At 43.8% G+C, this 19,113-nt stretch overlaps 1 protein-coding gene across 1 annotated transcript in view; it reads left to right on the plus strand.

Moving 5' to 3' along the window:
* Window positions 1-19,113, plus strand: part of GABRB3 (gamma-aminobutyric acid type A receptor subunit beta3) — a 223,636-nt gene that overhangs the window by 166,526 nt on the left and 37,997 nt on the right. The window contains exons 5-6 of the mRNA XM_074354007.1: window positions 15,499-15,581; window positions 18,289-18,426. Coding sequence (XP_074210108.1) covers window positions 15,499-15,581; window positions 18,289-18,426 — 221 coding nt within the window. The remainder of the gene's footprint in view (window positions 1-15,498; window positions 15,582-18,288; window positions 18,427-19,113) is intronic.

Consider the following 19,113-nt stretch of genomic DNA (forward strand, 5'->3'; position numbering starts at 1 on the left):
TAATCCATCAGAATTTATCTTGGTGTATGAGAGGTAGCAGTCTCGTATTTTTTTCAAATGGTTAGCTATTTGTTCCAATACTTACTAGTTTATTCTTCTACATGAGCTTTAGAATCATTTGTTTTATCAAATTTCTGAAAAAATAATTTGAGATGTTGGTTGGCATTATGCTCATGAATAGGCCTTTGAGCAGAACAAATGCTGGACCATATTTAGTCTTTCCTACATAACCGTGGTCCATCTGTGTTCATTCATGTCTTCAGTCATGGCTTTTAGTAAAAGTCTGTCATTTTCTTCGTAGATAACCGCTCATTTCTTGATAAGGTTATTCCTGATTTTTTAAAACTGTGGTACTGTTAGGAATGGGGTCATTTTTACATTCTCTCTCTGACTTTCATTGATATGTGGGAAAACTATTGATCTGTTTGTATATAGCTGTCTGTTGACGGATTTGTCCAATATCACATCCAGCCACCCAAATCGCATATTAGATCTAATAATTTAGTTAGTATTCTTGATGAATTTAGTCTTAGAATTATATTGCTTATGATGATTTTTTTAAACAGAGGTCGTGGGGATTGAACCTGGGACTTGTGCATGCTAAGCATGTGCTCTACCACTGAGCTATTCCCACCCCTAGTGATTTTTTAATCTTCATTATTATTTCTGCTTTCTGTTGTATTGCATTAAATTCAACTTCCAGAAAATGAAAAACAGTAGGGCCATTGGTGTCCAGCACCCCTAGTTCTTTGTTGTGACAGGAGTGCTTCCCATGCGCCACCACGAAGGATGATTTGACTTGCAGTTTAACGGTCATGACTCATTCTTTTACTTCCGTTAAACAAATAAATACATACACACTCTCAGTTTCTGGGAACTGTATCATGAGTTGAATTACAGATGTCACCAATTTACGGAGTTTATAGGCAGCAACTAATTATAAATCAGATAGCTGACCCTAGATTGCTTTTTTACGTATCAGGAATAGAAATAGAGTTGATTAATTCTCTCTTTGTATGATCTTTTTTTTCTTTTTTAACCTGTAACTGTAACTTACTAATTTCCTACCATGATCTATCCTTGAATTCCTGAAACAAATCCTATTTTATCATGGTGGTCAGTACTCTTAAGAAATTATTCAATTTGCTTTGTCCATGGTTAGTTTACAGTTGTTCTTTCGAAAATCTGGAGATGACCAGTGGGTTGGTAATAAACATACCTTGTGATCTAGTTGTAATGCAGTTTTCTTTGTCCCCGGCCATCCCCTTAAACACTGTTCGGTGAGTTGTGAAATTTCTTTGCCTTGGGTAAACATATGGGCAGATTGCATGGTTTTCTATCAACGTTCTAGTAATAGTGTTTTTCCATCTTTATGTTACATAGGATTTCTTAGTTCAGTGTCTAACACTAAATTCAGATTTAGCATTAATGTCTTCCATTTCCACAGCCCAGCCCGATTTCAGGCTGGAAGGCTGTCATGGCAAAGGAAGGGCAGTTGACTTCTCAGCCTCTCTGTGTCTGCTTCTCCTCCATCCCTTCCCAGACTGGCTTGGTGGTCTGCATATGTCCTCCTCTGGTTTTGAAGGTTTATTTTGAGAGGTGGAGGGAAATAAGTAAGAAAAGCTTTCCTTGAACTGTACCACTTTCTAGTAGCTTCATGCTCTTTGGACCTAGAAGATAATTGAAAATTGGCTCTTCTCTGAGCTCCACCATCAGGCAGCCCTCTCCAGCTGGTCCCTTGACCAGCACTGGGGGTTGGCAGAGTGAGAGAGGAGGATACGTTTCCATTCTATGGAGTCCCTTGGAGCTCTTTCCTTAGCTCTAGGACTCCATCCTTCACGGACAACTTCCATTTCTCCATCCATCTATGCATCCCTAGTTTAGAGGATCCAAGATAGCTCCTGGTCCTCCATTTTTCCCTCATAGCCCATGTGTAATCCACATGAAATCTACCTGCACTCCCAGTCTAACATCCAAGGTCCATTTCAGACTCCACTATCCTGCCACATTCCCTCCAGATGTGAAGCACCCACCATTCCTCTTAGAGTCCCAACTGGAAGAAAGTAATCTCCCTTAGGGAAGGCTGGGAACTCACCGAGAAATTATCCTCAAGTTCGTTCCCTCTCCTCATTACTCTGACTTCTACTAACATTCATAAGTTGGCTGAAGAGTCCAAGAACCATTGACCAATTCAACAAAATTCACTAGTAAATTATCCAATGGCAAGGTGGTAATGTGGGGCCATCTCACACATTTGTGATATATCATATAGATTCTATTAAATATATTAATAGATTATATCTATCTTTAAATTTCTTTGTGTTTTGACATAATAGGAATCAAGAAGATTTCTATGTTTTTGTGTGTTCTGTAATAGATTATATCATATGGTAAATATTTATTCCTTGAAGAGTTGGTGTTGCTGTAAGTATTTAAAGAATTGACCTGTAGACATATATAGCTGACCCTTGAACAGTGTGGAGGTTACAGGCACTGACCCTCTGCACAGTTGGAAATCCATGTATAACTCTACAGTTGGCCCTGTGTATCTTTAGTTCAGCACCTGAGGATTCAACCAACTGTGGATTGAGTAGTACTGTAGCACATACTCATTGAAATAAATCCACATATAAGTGGATTTGTGTGTTTCAAACCCAAGGGTCAATACATGAAATGTTTTTATAAAAATGGGTGTATGGTACTTTGAATAGGTCCTTGAATGATATTTTCCAGTTTGGCACACATGGCTTTAATTTCTATCATACTTACAGGTCTCTTTAGATCTTCTTCTTGTATCAATCTTGAAAATTCATGTTTTTCTGTAAAATATCCTTTTTATCTAGACTTTCTGATTCATTAACATGCACATATATGTTGCCCTCTAGAATATATCGTTATATTCTCTTCTTCACTCATAATTCTGTTCAGTAGCATCAAGAAATATTTATCTATTTTATATATATTTTTAAAGAGCTAGCCTTTGATTTTATATCATAAATCTGTTTTTTAATTTCTGCTGTATCTTTATAAACATCCTCCTCCTCTTGCTTTTAAAGATCTCTTTACTGGGGAGTGATGTCAGCAAAATGGCAGACTTAGAAGCTCTAAGCTCTTGTTTCTCCACAGAAACATTACAAAACAAGCAGAAGCCGTCTAAACCAATTTTGTAGGCGTTCTGGAAAATACTCCCAGGTTTATAGCAACCAACCAAATGTCAAGTAAAGAAATAACCATATTCAAAAGAGTAGGAAAGTTTTGTGGCATTTTCACCTGCCATTCCCCATCCCCTCCCGGGTACTGGGGCAGTTTTGATCTGGAGTAGGCTGCAGCCCAGGTACCAGCCCTCCCTCTGGCACCAGAGGGGGCAGAGCAGACCTTGCTTGTGAATTATTGTATGCATATGTTCTAAACTGTTTGGAGAACACCTGAAGGACTGAAGCTAGAGTCTCATCTCTATTTTGCATAACTCATAAAGCAGACAGGAAAAGAGGCAGGTCCTACTCATAAAGGCTTCAACAGACCTACAGATACCTAGGGCAAGAGATTCTGGGTGGAAATGTAAAATAGACCATCTGAGGCCCAAAGGGGTAGGTAGGGTGAAACTCTTTGCAAATTAGTTCTTTCAAAAAGCAGCCATGTAGACAGAATAATTTAGGAAGTCATGCATATGCCTAAGCAAGACAGCTGCTCAGAAACATCCTGAGCAGATCTCAAGTTTCTGCCTTGGCTGATTCCTAGGCTCAGAGCCAACCTAGCTGAATGGGGAAGGAATGCACCATTGGACGAGGGGGCTGTTCTCTCTTTCTTGTTGGTTTGTGGGTTTTTTGTTTAAGCTCCTGGCATTCAAAGAAATCGCTGTTAAAACATTAGCTGAACATGTACTAATAGAACAGAGATTTTGCTGATTAAACTTGACAAGGAATAGTCTTTTTTAAAAAAAAGTTAGGTATACCTCAAAACAAATGGACTTCTAAAATGTTGCCCCCAAAAAGAGCAAACTCGAGGGAAAGGGAGAAAATCTGATTTCCAGAGTTAAACAACATTATAATAATAAAATGCACAATTTTCGAGAAAAAGATCACAAGACATAAAGAAATAGGAAAACAAGACCCATTCAAAGAAACAAAATAAACTGACAGAAACTGTTCTAGAATGAGCCCAGACATTGGACTTACTAGACAAAGACTTTAAATTGTCTGCCTTAACTATGCTTACAGAGCTAAGGGAAAACATGGCCAAGAAACTAAAAGAAATTGGAGAAATGATATATGAATAAAATGAACAAAATGAAGCAAAGAGATAGGCATTATAACAGGGAACAAAAAAAACCTCTGAAGGTGAATAATAAAGTAATTGAAGTGAAGAATTTCAGTAGAGGGGTTCTGAACAGGCAAATTTGAAGATAAAACAATTAAAATTATTGAGTCTGAGGAATAGGAAGAAAAGAGATTGAAGAATAGTAAACGCAGCCTCAGGGGCTTGTGAGGAGCATCAAGGGCACCAAAATATGTGTTATGAGAACCCCAAGAGATGGAAAGCAGCAGAGGGATTATCTGAGGAAACACTGGCCCCAAACTTCCCAAAGTTGATGAAAAACATGAATCCACAAATCCAGGCAGCTCGATGAACTCCAAGTGGGATGAAACCAAAGAGGCCCACACTAAGACACGTAGAATCAAACAGGGAAAAGCCACAGACACAGAGAGCATCTTAATAATCAGGAAGGAAATACCTTGTCACATATGAGGGGAGCCTCACAAGATGTTATCAGCCAGTTCTTCATATGAAACCTTGGAGGCCAGAAGGCAGTGGGACAATTAAATATTTAAAGTGTTAAAAAGACAAAACCTGTCAAGAGAGGATTCTGTATCTGGCAAAACTGTCCTTCAAAACTAAGGAACATATATAGAGAGCAAACTAGTGATTACTCTTGGGGAGAGGGGAGGCGGGAGGGGCAATACAGGGGTAGAGAAGTAAGAGCTACAGACTGTTAGGTATAAAATAAGCTACAAGGATATATTGTACAAGGAATGTAGTCAATATTTTATAATCACTGTGAATTGAGTATAACCTTTAAAAATTGTGAATGACTATTTTGTACATCTGTGACTTATATAATATTGTACAACAACAATACTTCAACAAAAATATAAGAGCAATTCATAAATTCCCAGGTAAGCGAAGGATGGGGGTGCCCCTTAAAACTATCACAACATTATAAATCAACTATACTCAATAAAAAAGAAAAAAATTTAAAGGGACCAAGTAAGAAATTAAAAAAAAAATAAAAAAGCTGAGGGATCTTATTACCATGAGATCATCCCCAGAAGAAAAGCTAATGGGAGTCTTTCAGGTTGAAATGAGAGGATGCTAGACAGTAACTTGAAGTTGCATCAAGATATAAAGATCTTAAGTAAAGTAAATATTGTAGTTTGTGTTTGTAATTCCACCTTTTATTTTCCACATTATAAGTGACAAGTACATAAAAAGAATTATAAATCTATGTTATTAAGTACATAATGTATAAAGATACAACTTGTAATGTATATAACATGGGGGGTGCAATGCAAATTAAGTATATGTGGTTAAAATAAAGGTAGTATCAATTGAAATTAGATTATTATAATTTTAGGATGTTATATGTAATCGCCATGGCAATCATAAAGAAAATATCTATAGAATCTACACAGAGGAAATGAGAAGAGAATCAAAACCGAAAACTCAACTAAGCGGAAAAGAAAACAAAGATGGAGGAACAAAAGGCTGTAGGACACACAGAAAACAAACAGCAAAATGGCAGGAGTCAGTCTTTCCTTATCAGTAATTACTTTAAATGTAAATGGATTAAATTCCTCATAGAAGAGCTAGATATGGGCATAATAGAAAAAAATAAAACAGGATCCATCTCTCTGCTGTCTATAAGATACTCATTTTAGATCTAAAAATTTAAAGATCAAATAAATTTAAAGTGAAAGAGTGGAAAAATGTATTCCAAGCAAATAGTAATCAAAAGGGAGCTGAAATGGCTATACTAATGTGGAATAAATAGGCTTTAAGTCAAAGACTAACAGAGATAAGGAAGACCACCAAATACTGATAAGAGTCAGTTCACCAAGAAGATATGACAAAGATTAAAAGATGGAAAATTATAAAAGCAACTGTAAATAAATACAATAAATAGCTAAGGGATAAACACGAAGATGTAAAATATGACACCAAAAACCCAAAATGTAGGGAAGGGGAGTGAAAAATGTAAATCTTTTAGAATGTGCTTCAACTTAAATGACTACCTGTTTAAAACAAGTAAATATAGCCTTAGGTCATCATATCTGGTGAACAGCACAATGCTTCAGTCATACATGAACATACATATATTCGTTTTCATGTTCTTTTTCGCCATGAGTTACTGCAAGATATTGAATATAGTTCCCTGTGCTATACAGTATGAACTTGTTTATCTATTTCATACATATTAGTATCTGCAAATCTTGAACTCCCAGTTTATCCCGTCCCATCCCCTTGGCCTCATGGTAACCATGCATTTGTTCTCTATGTGTGTGAGTCTGTTTCTGTTTTGTAGATAAGTTCATTTGTGGTTTTTTTTTTTTTAGATTCCACATATAAGGGATATCATATGGTATTCTTTCTCTTTCTGGCTTACTTCACTTACAAAGATGATCTTCTGGTCCATCCATGTTGCTGCAAATGGCATTATTTTATTCTTTTTTTATGGCTGAGTAGTATTCCGTTGTATAAATGTACCACAACTTCTTTATCCAGTCATCTGTTGATGGACATTTAGGTTGTTTCCATGTCTTGGCTATTGTAAATAGTGCTCATAGCAGTATTTTTCACAAAAATGTAGAAACAACCCAAATGTCCATTAACACATGAATGGATAACCAAGTATGGTATATACACACACTGGAATATTATTCAACCCTAAAGAAGTTACGAAAATTTAATACATGCTGCACTATGGATGAATTTTAAAACATGGTAAGTCAACTAAGCTAGATACAAAAGAACAAATACTGTATGATTGCACTTATATGAAATACCTAGCTAGTTAGCATCAGTAAAAATAGAAGTTGCTGGGTTACCGGGTCCTGGGGGGAGGGGCCGATGGGGAGTGGTTGTTCAATGTGCACGGCGTTTTTGTTTGGATGATGAAACAGCTCTGAATATGGATGGTGGAGATGGTGGCTTAGCGCTGTGGGTGCAGGTAATACCATTGACCTGTACACTTACACACAGTGACAAAGGTCAGTTTCACATTATGCATCTTTTCCTCTGACTAAAAAAAGATGATTATTCTTCATTGTTTCATACTTTGTTCTATTTTGTTGACTTGAATGCTGTTTGGTTTTGCTCTCTTCATCTGACAATAAAGCTCAGTTTCCTGCCGATGTTCTGTCCTGGACCTATTATTTTCTCTGTGTTTTCGAAGCTCTGTCTTCTTCCTCGGCCCTTAGAAAGGTTTTACAGGTTGTGCGCTCTCCTTTCCACTCTGAGTGTGGTCCCCTGAACCAGCACAGCAGCATCGCTGGGGGAATTCAGAACCGCACACCTACCCCACACCTTCTGCTCAGATTCTGTGTGTTAACAAGATCCCTCGGTGGCTTGTGTCCCCTCCAGAGTTTAAGAAATCACCCACATCCTTCAGTGATTTTCAGCCATGTCAATTCCACTGTCTCTGTGTTCATTACAAATTTCAGTTCAGCAGGTGCTCTGGGATTCCGTGCCTTCTTTCCTCAGTTTTACATCATCTATCTATAGATGCCTCTGTCTGTTCTTGTTTTAAAGAGAATTCATGCCCTTTGACAACCAGACATACATCGTCTGAATTTTTCAACTTTCATTTTGCGGGCTTGCAGGTTTTTCATGCAACACCTCTTTGTTTTATTCACCGTGTTTACCGTTAGACGGGCAGTTCCATTGGAGACAAAGTGATTTTCTGGTGAGACTTTGGATAGGGTGACTCTGGCCCCCTTCAGTCTCGCTCTCACGTTGGAAGCCTTTAGTCCCTCAGATGTGAATCTGAAGACCAGGTTAATGCCCTCCATTTGTTATATGTAATCGCCATTCTGTTAGGGTAGGTCCTTCCCTCCGACTGCTGGCGAACCCACTATGCCAGGAAGTCAGATGCAACGAACGGTACTTGGAATAGTCTTCAGTGACATCTTGCACTCTGGCATTTTGTGTCATGCCCTGTGGATGTCTGCCTCTAGCTCTGGGGGCTTTTCTTTGAGGTGATGAGTTGTGCGCATTTGACTGGGTACCCCAAGCATGTTCAACTAGGGAGTGTGTCCTCTAAAGCTGTGGTGGTGGGGAGGGGGAGAGAGGTGAAGGGGAGGGGGAGAGAGAGAGAGGGAGACAGAGACAGGAGCTGGGAGGAGCCGGGAGGTTGCGTTAGCAGGCAGGTCTGTCATTCCGCCTGGCTTAATGCTGCTTTCCAGCCCTTTTCAGTGGAATTTGTTGAGATGAAGGTGTTCTCTGATCTCTGCTGTCCAGTATGGCAGCCACCGAGCCGCACGTGGCTGCCGAGCACTTGGAATGTGGCTAGGGCATCAGAGGAACTGAATTTTAATTTTATTTAATTTTAATTAATTTAAAATTTACGTACAAATAGGCACATGTGGCTGGTGGCTCCCTTTCTAGATGTAGCCCCCTTCCCACCACCCATGCGCCGTCACAGATCCAGATGGGTAAGGAGACACCAAGTACTTTTTTGAGTCTTTCAAAATGTTTCCTCCCTTCCTCTTGAGACAGTTGAACTTGCGGTGTTTTCCTCGAGACCCTCAGTCATCCACCCGGACGGTTCTGTTCCTGGCAGGTGCGTGAGGATCTGGTATAAGCTTTTCTCGTGGTTTTGGTTTTCAGCCTGATTGTCACTTTGGGCCTTTGAGTTGCTTTAGCACCATATTGTTCGGAAAATCAGAAAGCGGCCCGTCTCATTTGCCTGATGTGACTGCTCATTTCACCAAGACTGATGTGACTAAAATGATGGTGGATTTACGCAGAAATTCAGAAGTAAATGCTTCTGTTTTGGGAGCAGGCTATCTACTGAGGGCTTTGTTGTCTGACAGCACTCCTGAGAAGTATCAGGCTGTGAGTCCCACTTATTCATTTTACAAACAAGTGGGAATCACACTGCTTTTCTGTGTGTGTAGTTACTCTTGTTGATTGTTGTATCTGTCACCTACTGCCACAATGTTGCTGTGTAACAAACAGCTACAAAGCCTTCATGTCAAATGGTAGTAAGTGCTCATTGCTTGTGAGTCTGGGTGATGAGTGAGCATCTCTGTGATTCTGCCCGGTTCACCCACAGGCCCAGGGCTAGGTGGTCTCTGCCCCCGTGTCCATTCTCTTCCTAGGACCAGCAGACTTACCTGAGCATGGCATTTTCACAGCAAAGGCAGAAGCACGAGGAGACCAGAAACACAGAGTGTTGCCTCTTGGGGGCCAAGCTGGGGACTGACACACACACTGTCGGTCCACACATTCTGTCAGACAAAGCAAGTCACAAAGTTGGCCCACATTCAGGAGGGGCAGACAGCTCCTCTTAAGGAGAAGAGTTGCCAACGACGTGGTGAAGAGGGTGGGTACTAGGAAGGGTGATGGAACGAGGCTGCGAACACAATCAGCTCACTACAGCCATCGTCCCAGGTGCAGGCTCACTTACTACAGCCATCGTCCCGGTGCAGCCTCACGTACGCTGCAGAGCAGAGGCCTTTGGACATTTCTGTCAACGGGTCTTCTTACATGTTTTTGTAAAATAAAACAAAAATCGGGGCAACTTAAATGTTGGCTTATGTCCTGTGCCTTCTCCACCCACTTGCTTCAGAAGGATGCTCAGTTGGTCTGAATCATTTGATTAGATCCTGAATCCTAGCATCTGGATTTCTACTCTTGGAAAAGTGTTAGGTGCCTCCGCTGCCTGGTGCACCCGGGATGAAGCCAGGAATGAGCATAAGCGTAAGTTACCAGGGAGCAGCTGCGGAGGGCTGAGTGATTACCTGTAAGGCGGTGCCCCAGGTGTGCTGCTGGCCGCAGGGAACAACCATTGCCCAGAGCTCTTGGACATTTGGGCATCCCCGGTGCAAGCCAGAGGCCACACAAGAGGTGCTGCTAACTTGCTCCCGGTCCTGCTGGTTTGATGAGATTGTGATCAAAGGGCCACGCTCCCTCTGACGGCTGCGTTTTGCTGTGGTCCTCCCGCCACGGAAGCTGTAAAGCCCACAAGCATCCGCATCGACCTGCTAAGGGTTCATTCTGCAGTAGGATGCACAGAGACCACCGGGCTGTCAGCACATGGAGTGTCATCCAAGCACCTTGACCAGTGAGCTCAGGGAGGCCCTCAGAGAGTCAGTAAGCATGCAAGGCCAGAGCTGCTGCTGGGAGTGCTTGCAAGAGGGCAGGGGTCTCCTCTGGCTCTTAGATTTGGGGCATTAATGCCAAGAAGGGCCAAGCTACCTCTTTTTCTCTCCACACTTTGCTTGAGTTCCATGCTGTCTGTTATGCCTGGTCCCCGTATCTTCCAGGTCATTCTTGTTCAGTGAGTATTTACAGGACACCTGCGGTGTGCACGTGGCCGCCATCCTAGGCACTGATGGCCGTGGATGGGAGAGGAGGATGCCTGCCAGTCAGCAAATGGAAGGAGGCTCCCACTGTAGATGGTTCTTAGTGATAACAACGTGAAAATGGGGGTAAAGGGAGGAGAGAGGGCTGGGGCTGAGCCTTTAGTTCTAGAAGTTCTCTGAGAAAGCTTGTCTGTTCTCCCTGGCATTTACCATGAATCTAAAATATTTGTACAAGTGTGGAAAGAGACTGCGTGTGTTGCTCTATCATTTGTTATAAGCGTGGGTCGCAGGCCCTGGGTGTAGTTCACCTTTCCCAGCAAAGACCCGGAGCACTTTGGTACCTCGGCTGACAAGCGGATATTCCAGGCAAATATTTGTGGTGGTAAATGGCTTCCTGACCACCCCCCTCCCAAAAGCGATGTTTCCACTGCAGCCAGTGCAGGCCTCTGCGGAGAAACCTGCGTGTGTGCAGTGTCACGAAGAGTTTGCATCTGCCTTTCCGTTCCTTTTTAATTGGCGGAAATTTAAAAATGGAAGTGCTGACACCCAAGTCCATCCCCTAAGCTTAACAGTAATAATCGAGACACAGTGAGACCCCTTGGACGTGCTGAACGCCGTTCTTCCCAGGAGTCGTTTCTGGATGGTGTCCGAGGACAGCAGGTGTCTTACAAGAGGATTTTAAACTTGCTGGGGATAATGATCCCTTTATAAACTTCACGTTTATTCTGACAATTTCCTTAAATTTTCATACTCTTGACTGTTAAACATTATCTTTAGGGATGTAGCACTTAACAATCGTAGGATGACCTACTAAACTCTACTCTGTTCCACAGTGTGTGAAACGTCACTCCTGGTACTGCAGGGGTAGCATTAGAATATTTATTTCCTCCTTTTATATACTATGTTTCCAACTTGTATGTATGAGACTTCTATACGTGTATATGTGTGAGATATATATATATTATATACACACACGTATGTATAATGCATATAACATATTTCTCTACCCTGTTTGTTCTTCTTGGAAAACAAGAGCCTCATTCCCTGAGTCAGCTTTAACAGTTGAATACATTCTGTAGTTGAAGGCAGAAGACGTGTCAAGGAGGTCGGAGAGTGAGTGTTGGATTTGAGCTGCCTGGATCTGAATGTGCCTTCCAGTAGCATTATAAACGTGCCCAACCTACTCTATCCGAGCCTCGGTTTGCCCATCTGCAAAATGGGAAGAATATTAATTCCTATATGATGCTTTTGTTGTGAGATTGAATGCATGAGTATTCAAGTGCTGAGCACGGAGCTGGGCACAAACCAAACTCCCAGCCGGCCTTGCGTAAAGTGCAGATACGATTGCATGCTGTGACCAAAAAAAGAAAAAAAAATCTAATGGAGAGAAAGCCTCACCCAGTATTTCTTATTGACTTCACCATTATTTCTTAGAACTAGGAGTGGAATTTGTAGATTTCTGATGGTTGTGGAAGTGGAGCTACATGTTGGTTAAAGTCTCTTCTCAGGACAAATAAAATTCATTCAGAAAAATATGGAAAGGGATGTGTGTGTGTGTGTGTGTGTGTGTGTGTGTGTGTGTGTGTGTGTGTGTTGGGAATTATGCAAATTGAGCTCAGATTTCACTGGGGTTTCCCTGCCTTTGGTCCATCTCTATTAACTAGGCTTGACTTCTCAGTTCAGGAGACTATGAAATGCCCTCCTCTGGTTTCTGCAAAGTCCTAGGGGTGCAAAATCTGGCCTACTGTACCCTTTGATCTCTCTGCCCACCCCCTTTCTTTCTTTTTCTTTTCTTTTTTTTTTTTTTTTTTTTTGCCTTCCTCTCCTGGTGGCACAAGGACCTCTTTCTTTCTTCCACTGTGTCATGAGTAGGTCCTCATGACTTACTGTCCACCATAGGAGAGTTTCTATGTATTTCTTTCACAGGGGAGAAGAGTAATGAACAGATATTTATACCTTATTCCATTTGGTAGCCAGTGTGATACCAGAATGAAAAAACAGGACAATAGCTGTACTGAAGACACCAGTTCCTCTAGCCGCATGCTCCCCTTCCAGTGATTCCCGTGAAACATTACGAAATGTCACAACACACGCGAGTCCCCCAACAATTTGGATGTGCGTGTGCATGTGCACTTACGCGCATGTGTTTTAAGGACAATAATCAGAAATCAATAAGGAAAAACAAACAAGAAACAATCATCCCAATTCTGGCCTCTCTCTTCAAGTGAATAGGTACCAAAATGTGGAGGAAAACTTTAAAAATTTGAACACTTCCAGTAGAGAGATCTTTTTCTCTTCGTCCGGAAAATTTATCATTTTCGCAGAGCTTTATTCTAATTTTGCCTTACAGGCATCCTGTCTGGATGTAGGTTTGACAGCCTGCCATACATAAAACATGCCAGAATTTCAAAAAGTGTGAGGCTGGCTCTCCAGTTGGCTAGGAAGTCAGACGCTGGAGAAAAATATACCCAAGAGCTCTGTGTTGACTTTGGATAGAATGTAACCCACTCTTTGGAACGATAACTGGAAGTGTTGTGACATTTGGGAAGGACACATTTTCATCATGGGTAGGAATCTTACAGCGTATGTCTGCGTGGCACTTGCACGCTATTTGTAGAGAAAAATTTAGCATTGACCCGTGGTGGCCAAAGGAGTTGACACTTTCCCTCACTCTTCTTCTCAGCTGTTGAAAAGTAGACCCTCTCTCAACCTGCTGTTTAGCCAGATGTTAATAGAAGGACATGCCTGACTCCTGTTCCCTTGGCCACCTGCATCTTGATTAAATGAGACAAGCCCAGCATCCTTGGCACATGCCTGGCGTTTTACAGGTGTCTTGGTGACAGTCTGCTGATAGGAGCATGACTTGCTCACGTTGCCTGAAGTATTGGTGTGACTGTCCCCAGAGATACCGGAATACGGGGCTTCAAGAGAGGGGGAGCCTAGAACATGGTTGGGAGTTCAAGGTCACTCTAGGGAACCTCAGGAGAAGACGTTCTTCCTTCTTCATTCTTACGACCCACCACTGAGTGAGCAGAGCCAGGGCTGCCAGTTGCAAAGCTTCCCCGTCTGCCGCGGGGACGCTTGCTGCCCCCTGAGCTGCTTGGGACGCTTCCTGCGAGGCGGTGTGTGGCGGTCCAGCCTCGGCGCCGCCGCCCCCTCGGCGTTGTCTCCCCCTGCTGCTCTTCCTCTGCCCCGCTCTCCATTGTGGAACCGGCACCACAAGTCTCTGCTTCATGAACTTGCAAGTGCAGCTCCCTCCTTGTCTTTAATTCGTTTCCATGGGAGAGAATCCCTAGCGCTCCATTCTGCCTTTTAACTCAGGCCACGGCACTGATTCTTCTTTTTTTTTTTTTTTAATGAATAAACTGTTTTTTAGAGCAGTTTCAGATTACAGATAATTGCTCAGAAAGTATAGCGTTCCTATATATAAACCCATCACCCAGCCAACCATTTCCCCTGCCACTTAACATCTTTTTATATATATATTGAAGTGTAGTCAGTTTACAATGTTGTGTCAATTTCTGGTGTGCAGCCTAAAGCAATATTGAAGAAAAAGCGCATCATGGGTCCTTGATCAGCTAATCGTTGCCCGACCTTGAATCAGGGACCCACCCAGTCCGGTTCGCTGTGACCGTGGTGGAGGAGGGGCGGGATTCTAGGCAGAGAGAGTGTTGGCAACCTAATTGGTGCATTTTCAGCAGAGCCTTTGGGTGGGCTGGTCTCCCTACAGTGAGGCTTTAGGTGGAGTAGGAAATGAACCTGACATTTCCTGGAGTGTTTTCTATGTTCAGGGGGTTGAACCATTGCATGGTGGAGGCTTGACTGTCCTGGGGCTGTGATAAAAATTCTTTTCATGGCTGCAGCCGACCACAAGGGAAGCTGACCCACTCAATTCTGATTCATAATCAATAACGGAGAAGCCAAACATTCTCTTTGAAAAGATGGATGATCTTGTGGTGAGAAGCCTGGGAGCATTAGAAGCCAGCCCAACAGAAAACTACGATAAAATAGGACCAAATGAGCAGCAGCTCAGCTCAGAGTTCCACAGCGGGGCCTGCGGACTGGTAGCTCCTTGAACACTGCACATTGAAAGTCAGGGAACTCGGGGTGGGAGGCAGGGTGTAGCTCAGCGGTGAGAGTGTATGCTTAGCATGCACAAGGTCCTGAGTTCAATCCCCAGTCCCTCCATTAAATAAATAAATCTAATTCCACCCACTTATGCAAAAAAAAAAAAAAAAAATTAAAAATAAGTTTAAAAAAAATTTAGGGGGAGGGTATAGCTCAGTCTTAGAGTATTTGCTTGGCATGCAGGAGGTCCTAGGTTCAATCCCCAGTACCTCCATTAAATAAATAAATATAATTACACGCATATTAAAAAATAAGTTTAAAAAAAGGAATTCATGGTGCGGGTAGAGCCCAGTGGTAAAGGGCATGCTTAGCAGGCATGAGGTCCTGGGTTCAGTCCGCAGTACCTCCTTTAAAGAGAAATAGATGAATAAATAAACCTAATCACCCCCCAAGTTTTCTAAAATCAAATAAATTTAAAAAAATTTTCAATCTCAATCAGTGCTGCACCACTCAGAAGTTTTTCTCTGTGCTGTAGAGCTTAGAGAGCCACTAGACGAGGTAATAGCTTCCTGAGGAACCCCTTTCTCTGCCCTTGATTATCCAAAGGCAACAAGATTCCGTGAATAATGTGATAGGACTTCAAGTTCTTGTGTTGTTTCTTTTGATAAAGCTGGCCTACAGTTTAATGAACACTTACTCATTTAGTTTACACCATGAAATATGTTTAATCAGGTGTGCTTCGGGGAAGGGGGTCCCACCTGAGGGTTGCTCAGGGTTTCCTGAGAAGCAGTTTTGCTGCCATATTCCTATCCCCGTCTCTAACATCCGCCCTCCCTCTGTGTTTCAGAATCACCACGACCGCGGCGTGCATGATGGATCTGAGGAGATACCCCTTGGATGAGCAGAACTGTACTCTGGAGATTGAAAGCTGTGTGTATCTGCATTTCTTTTTCATCCACTTTGTGTTTTAGGCCTTCTTATCACTGTTTGACGAGGCATACATAATTTTCTTGACATAGGTTTTAACTATCTTAAAGATGAGAGGTTTCAACCTCCGCTCTGCAAATTGCACTTCTGTGACAGGGAGAGGACCAGAGAGAAAGACAGAGACAGGGACTCAGCATAAAAGAGGTCTCTTTTCCGACCTGATTAAGAGAGCCTGTTTGCTGTGCTGACATTTAAGAGGACCAATGCTCCCCATCCCCGTCCATTCAGTGAGAAGGGGGTGAACCCTGAGATGCGGTTTCTCCCAGCGCGCTCCATCACGCATGCGTCGCTGGACTCCCGGGACACCCCCCCCCCCCCCCCCGGGCCGTTGACGTAACACTCATCTCTCTTCAGGAACCCGGCTTTCTAAGCGAGCTCCTTCTACATCTTGACAATTTTCTTCAGTTTGAAGAGTGTTCAGATGCCCTTTTGGGAAACGGGCGCTGAGTCGTGCTCCCTGTGAGGGAGGGGGGCGGTCGGCGCATCGGCTGGTAACAGACGTCCCGCCTGCTTCCCAGACCGCGTCCGGGGGCGGCGCGTCCGGGGGCGGCCGCGGCCGCTGTTTCTTACCCTGGCCTCCGTGGATAGCTTCAGCACTGGTCTCTGTTGGATTTAGGCTTGTCAGCGTTTATACTGAATTTGGGGAGACGGCAAAGAACTGACTTTGTAGCACAGTTGATGTATTTATGATGAGAAGTGCTGGTGGCCTTGTGAAGAAGCATGCTGGGGGGGGCTTCCCCGGGTGGCGGGCCGGGTGTAGACCCCAGACGGGGCCCCCTCGCTGTGCCCCTCGCTTCCACACTCCATCCCTGCCCCGATTTCTGAGAGCTGTGCTTTCCGAAGGCCGGGCACGTGAGATCATGTCCAGCGATGCATACTGGAGTCACCTGGGGATTATTTAGCATGAAGGACAGAGGCTCAGGGGAGGGGGATGACGGGGTTCCTGATGGTTGGAGGGCTGCCTTAGGAAGCGAAGTGGATTCCATGTGGCCGGAGGACCCAGCTTCGAGGAGGTGAGAGTTTCACAGAGGCAGTTTTGGGATCCAAGTGAGGAAGCAGCTCCCGTTCCAAGTGTGGACGTGGAGAACGTAGGCTCTGAGGCTGCGATGTTTGGACCGAGGCGGAGGATGGGCAGGAAGCTTGTCAAAGCAGTTTCCTCAGAGCGTGAGTTCCCTCCCACCCCGCCCCGCTCCGGAGGAATCCGTGGTTAAAGCATTTGAATGGAAGAGAATTCTTCCAATTTTCTGGTGACCTGACTATACACACGTGCAAAAGGTTTTTATTAATAAGCTCAAGATGCAAACATACGTTAAGAGTGAGCCACTTGAAGTTCTGGGAATACATACGTCCCCTCGGAGGGCACCGAAGCCCTGGACACAGCATCCTGGTCTGAGTGGCCGCCCAGAGGGCAGAGGGGCTGAGCTGCGCAGACGAGGAAAGGTGCATAGATGTACTTACAACACACACAGGGGTTGATCTGTGGGTTTTTGAGGTCCTTGTAAGGAGCTTGGATTTGCTTTGTTAATTGCCTGGGGAAACATTTCGAAGATTTTAAGCAGAGGAACGGCTTGGTTAGAGTGTGTTTTACTAATGGTCGCTATGGTCGCTGGGAGTGTAAGGAAGTTGGAGGCAGGGGTGGGGACAGGTGTGACTGCCGTGATCCTGGGAGGAAGGGGGACAGCAGATGGGACCAGGGAGACAGCAGGAGCCGTGGGGGTCAGTCATCCCTACAGCTTTGGTCTGTTTGTCTAATGTCAAGTATTTGTTGTCTGCCTTTTATTGAATGATATGTTCAAATCAAAAAGTCTGTTGTAGTCATAGGTTTTTCTACAGGGGTGAGTTTTAATTGATCTTATTGCTTAAGTTGACCTAATTCTTTAGAAGACTCCTGGGTGCTGCAGGTAGTACCAGATGTGACTGTCCTGTTCGCCATTCTCAGGAAGCAGTGAATGGTGATGGAGTGAGCGTGAGCATTGTGCCAAGAGCTGGCCTTGTTGCCATGAGCCAGCTGAAGCGACCCCCTGCTTTTTGCCAAGACCATTGTGCAGATCTCTAAGGGCCAAGAGCGTCCCAGCAAAAGGCATCTCTAAGGATGGCAAAGCTTATGGCCAGGAACACTGTGAAACCATCCAGAAATGCCCAGAAAAACACTACTCTTGCTCTGAGTGTTTCTGCTGTTATCCAGCATCCAATGGGTGTATTTACCGCTCAGTGTTTTAACTTTTTAATAGCTTTGGAGAGAGCTGCCTTTCCAGAACTCTTCATCCTCAAGTTCTTTTTTTGTTTTTCTTTCAACCACCTTATTCAGTCCTATAAATATGTTTTTTCAATTCATTTCCGTGCAAAGTCCAGACCAGCCCTACAGTTAGGCTTTGTAAACAGAACTCTGGTCAGAGCTCTGGGCCTCCCCAGTTTCTCTGCTCTTCAGCACCATCCTTGTCCAAATCAAACAGCAGAGGAAACACGAGAACATTTGAAAGTTAGTTCTTGCCTGATGATGGTCCTTCTCACGGACAAGTGCATTCAGCACATCTCCTTCAAATACGGGCCAGCTGGTACCTCCGTCTTACTAGTAATAGTTTCTCTAGACCTGCCTGTAGACCAAGTGATGCTCCATTTCCACCATGTCCCTGCTTCTCTCTCCTGGCAGATGGCTACACCACAGATGACATTGAATTTTACTGGCGTGGAGGCGATAAGGCCGTCACTGGAGTGGAGAGGATTGAGCTCCCACAGTTCTCCATTGTGGAGCACCGTCTGGTCTCCAGGAATGTTGTCTTTGCCACAGGTGGGTCCTGCGTCCACTCACACTCCCTGGAGGGGCTGCTGGCCGCCCAGGCCGTAATGCTATCATTGTGGAATGCCCTGCTGCTGACTTTACAGTGCAGGGCCATCCAAAGAAGGACCGTCATCAGTAATTCATCATCTTACACACCCCTTTTCTCTGTATCTAGAGGGGATCAATATGCTTTGATGGGTAGGAGGGACCAGGAGATGCTCTCTGCACTGGTTATTGAGAAGCTAAAAGACAAGGGGGGTGGAGGGGGAGGGCATAGCTCAGTGGTAAAGCACGTGCTTAGCATGCGCAAGGTCCTGGGTTCAATCCCCAGTACCTGCTCTAAAAATTAATAAATAAACCTAATTATTCCCCGAAACTGGGGGTGAATTTAAGCAACCCATAGGCCACTAATGGGGAGAGAGGAAGACCTGAGGGGGTAAACGCTCTTCTCTCACAAGTAAGAGAGCTTCTCCCCACTGGGCTGGCAGTCGGCCTTGGTCCAGGAACCTGGGCCACCTGCACTTAGTGATGCCTCTAGACACGGCCGTCTGCTCCTAACAGTATCAGTGGGTTGCCCCGGCCTGGCTTTCACTGTCATCTTAGCGCCAACTGTCCAAAACCGAGAAGGTATCTTCAGCTCTGCTGTCTGTCCAGGCTGAGGTTTTATTAAGTTACAATCATGTATCTCACATGCTT

This window comes from Camelus bactrianus, chromosome 27 (genome assembly GCF_048773025.1).
Source record: "Camelus bactrianus isolate YW-2024 breed Bactrian camel chromosome 27, ASM4877302v1, whole genome shotgun sequence".
NCBI lineage: Eukaryota > Metazoa > Chordata > Mammalia > Artiodactyla > Camelidae > Camelus > Camelus bactrianus.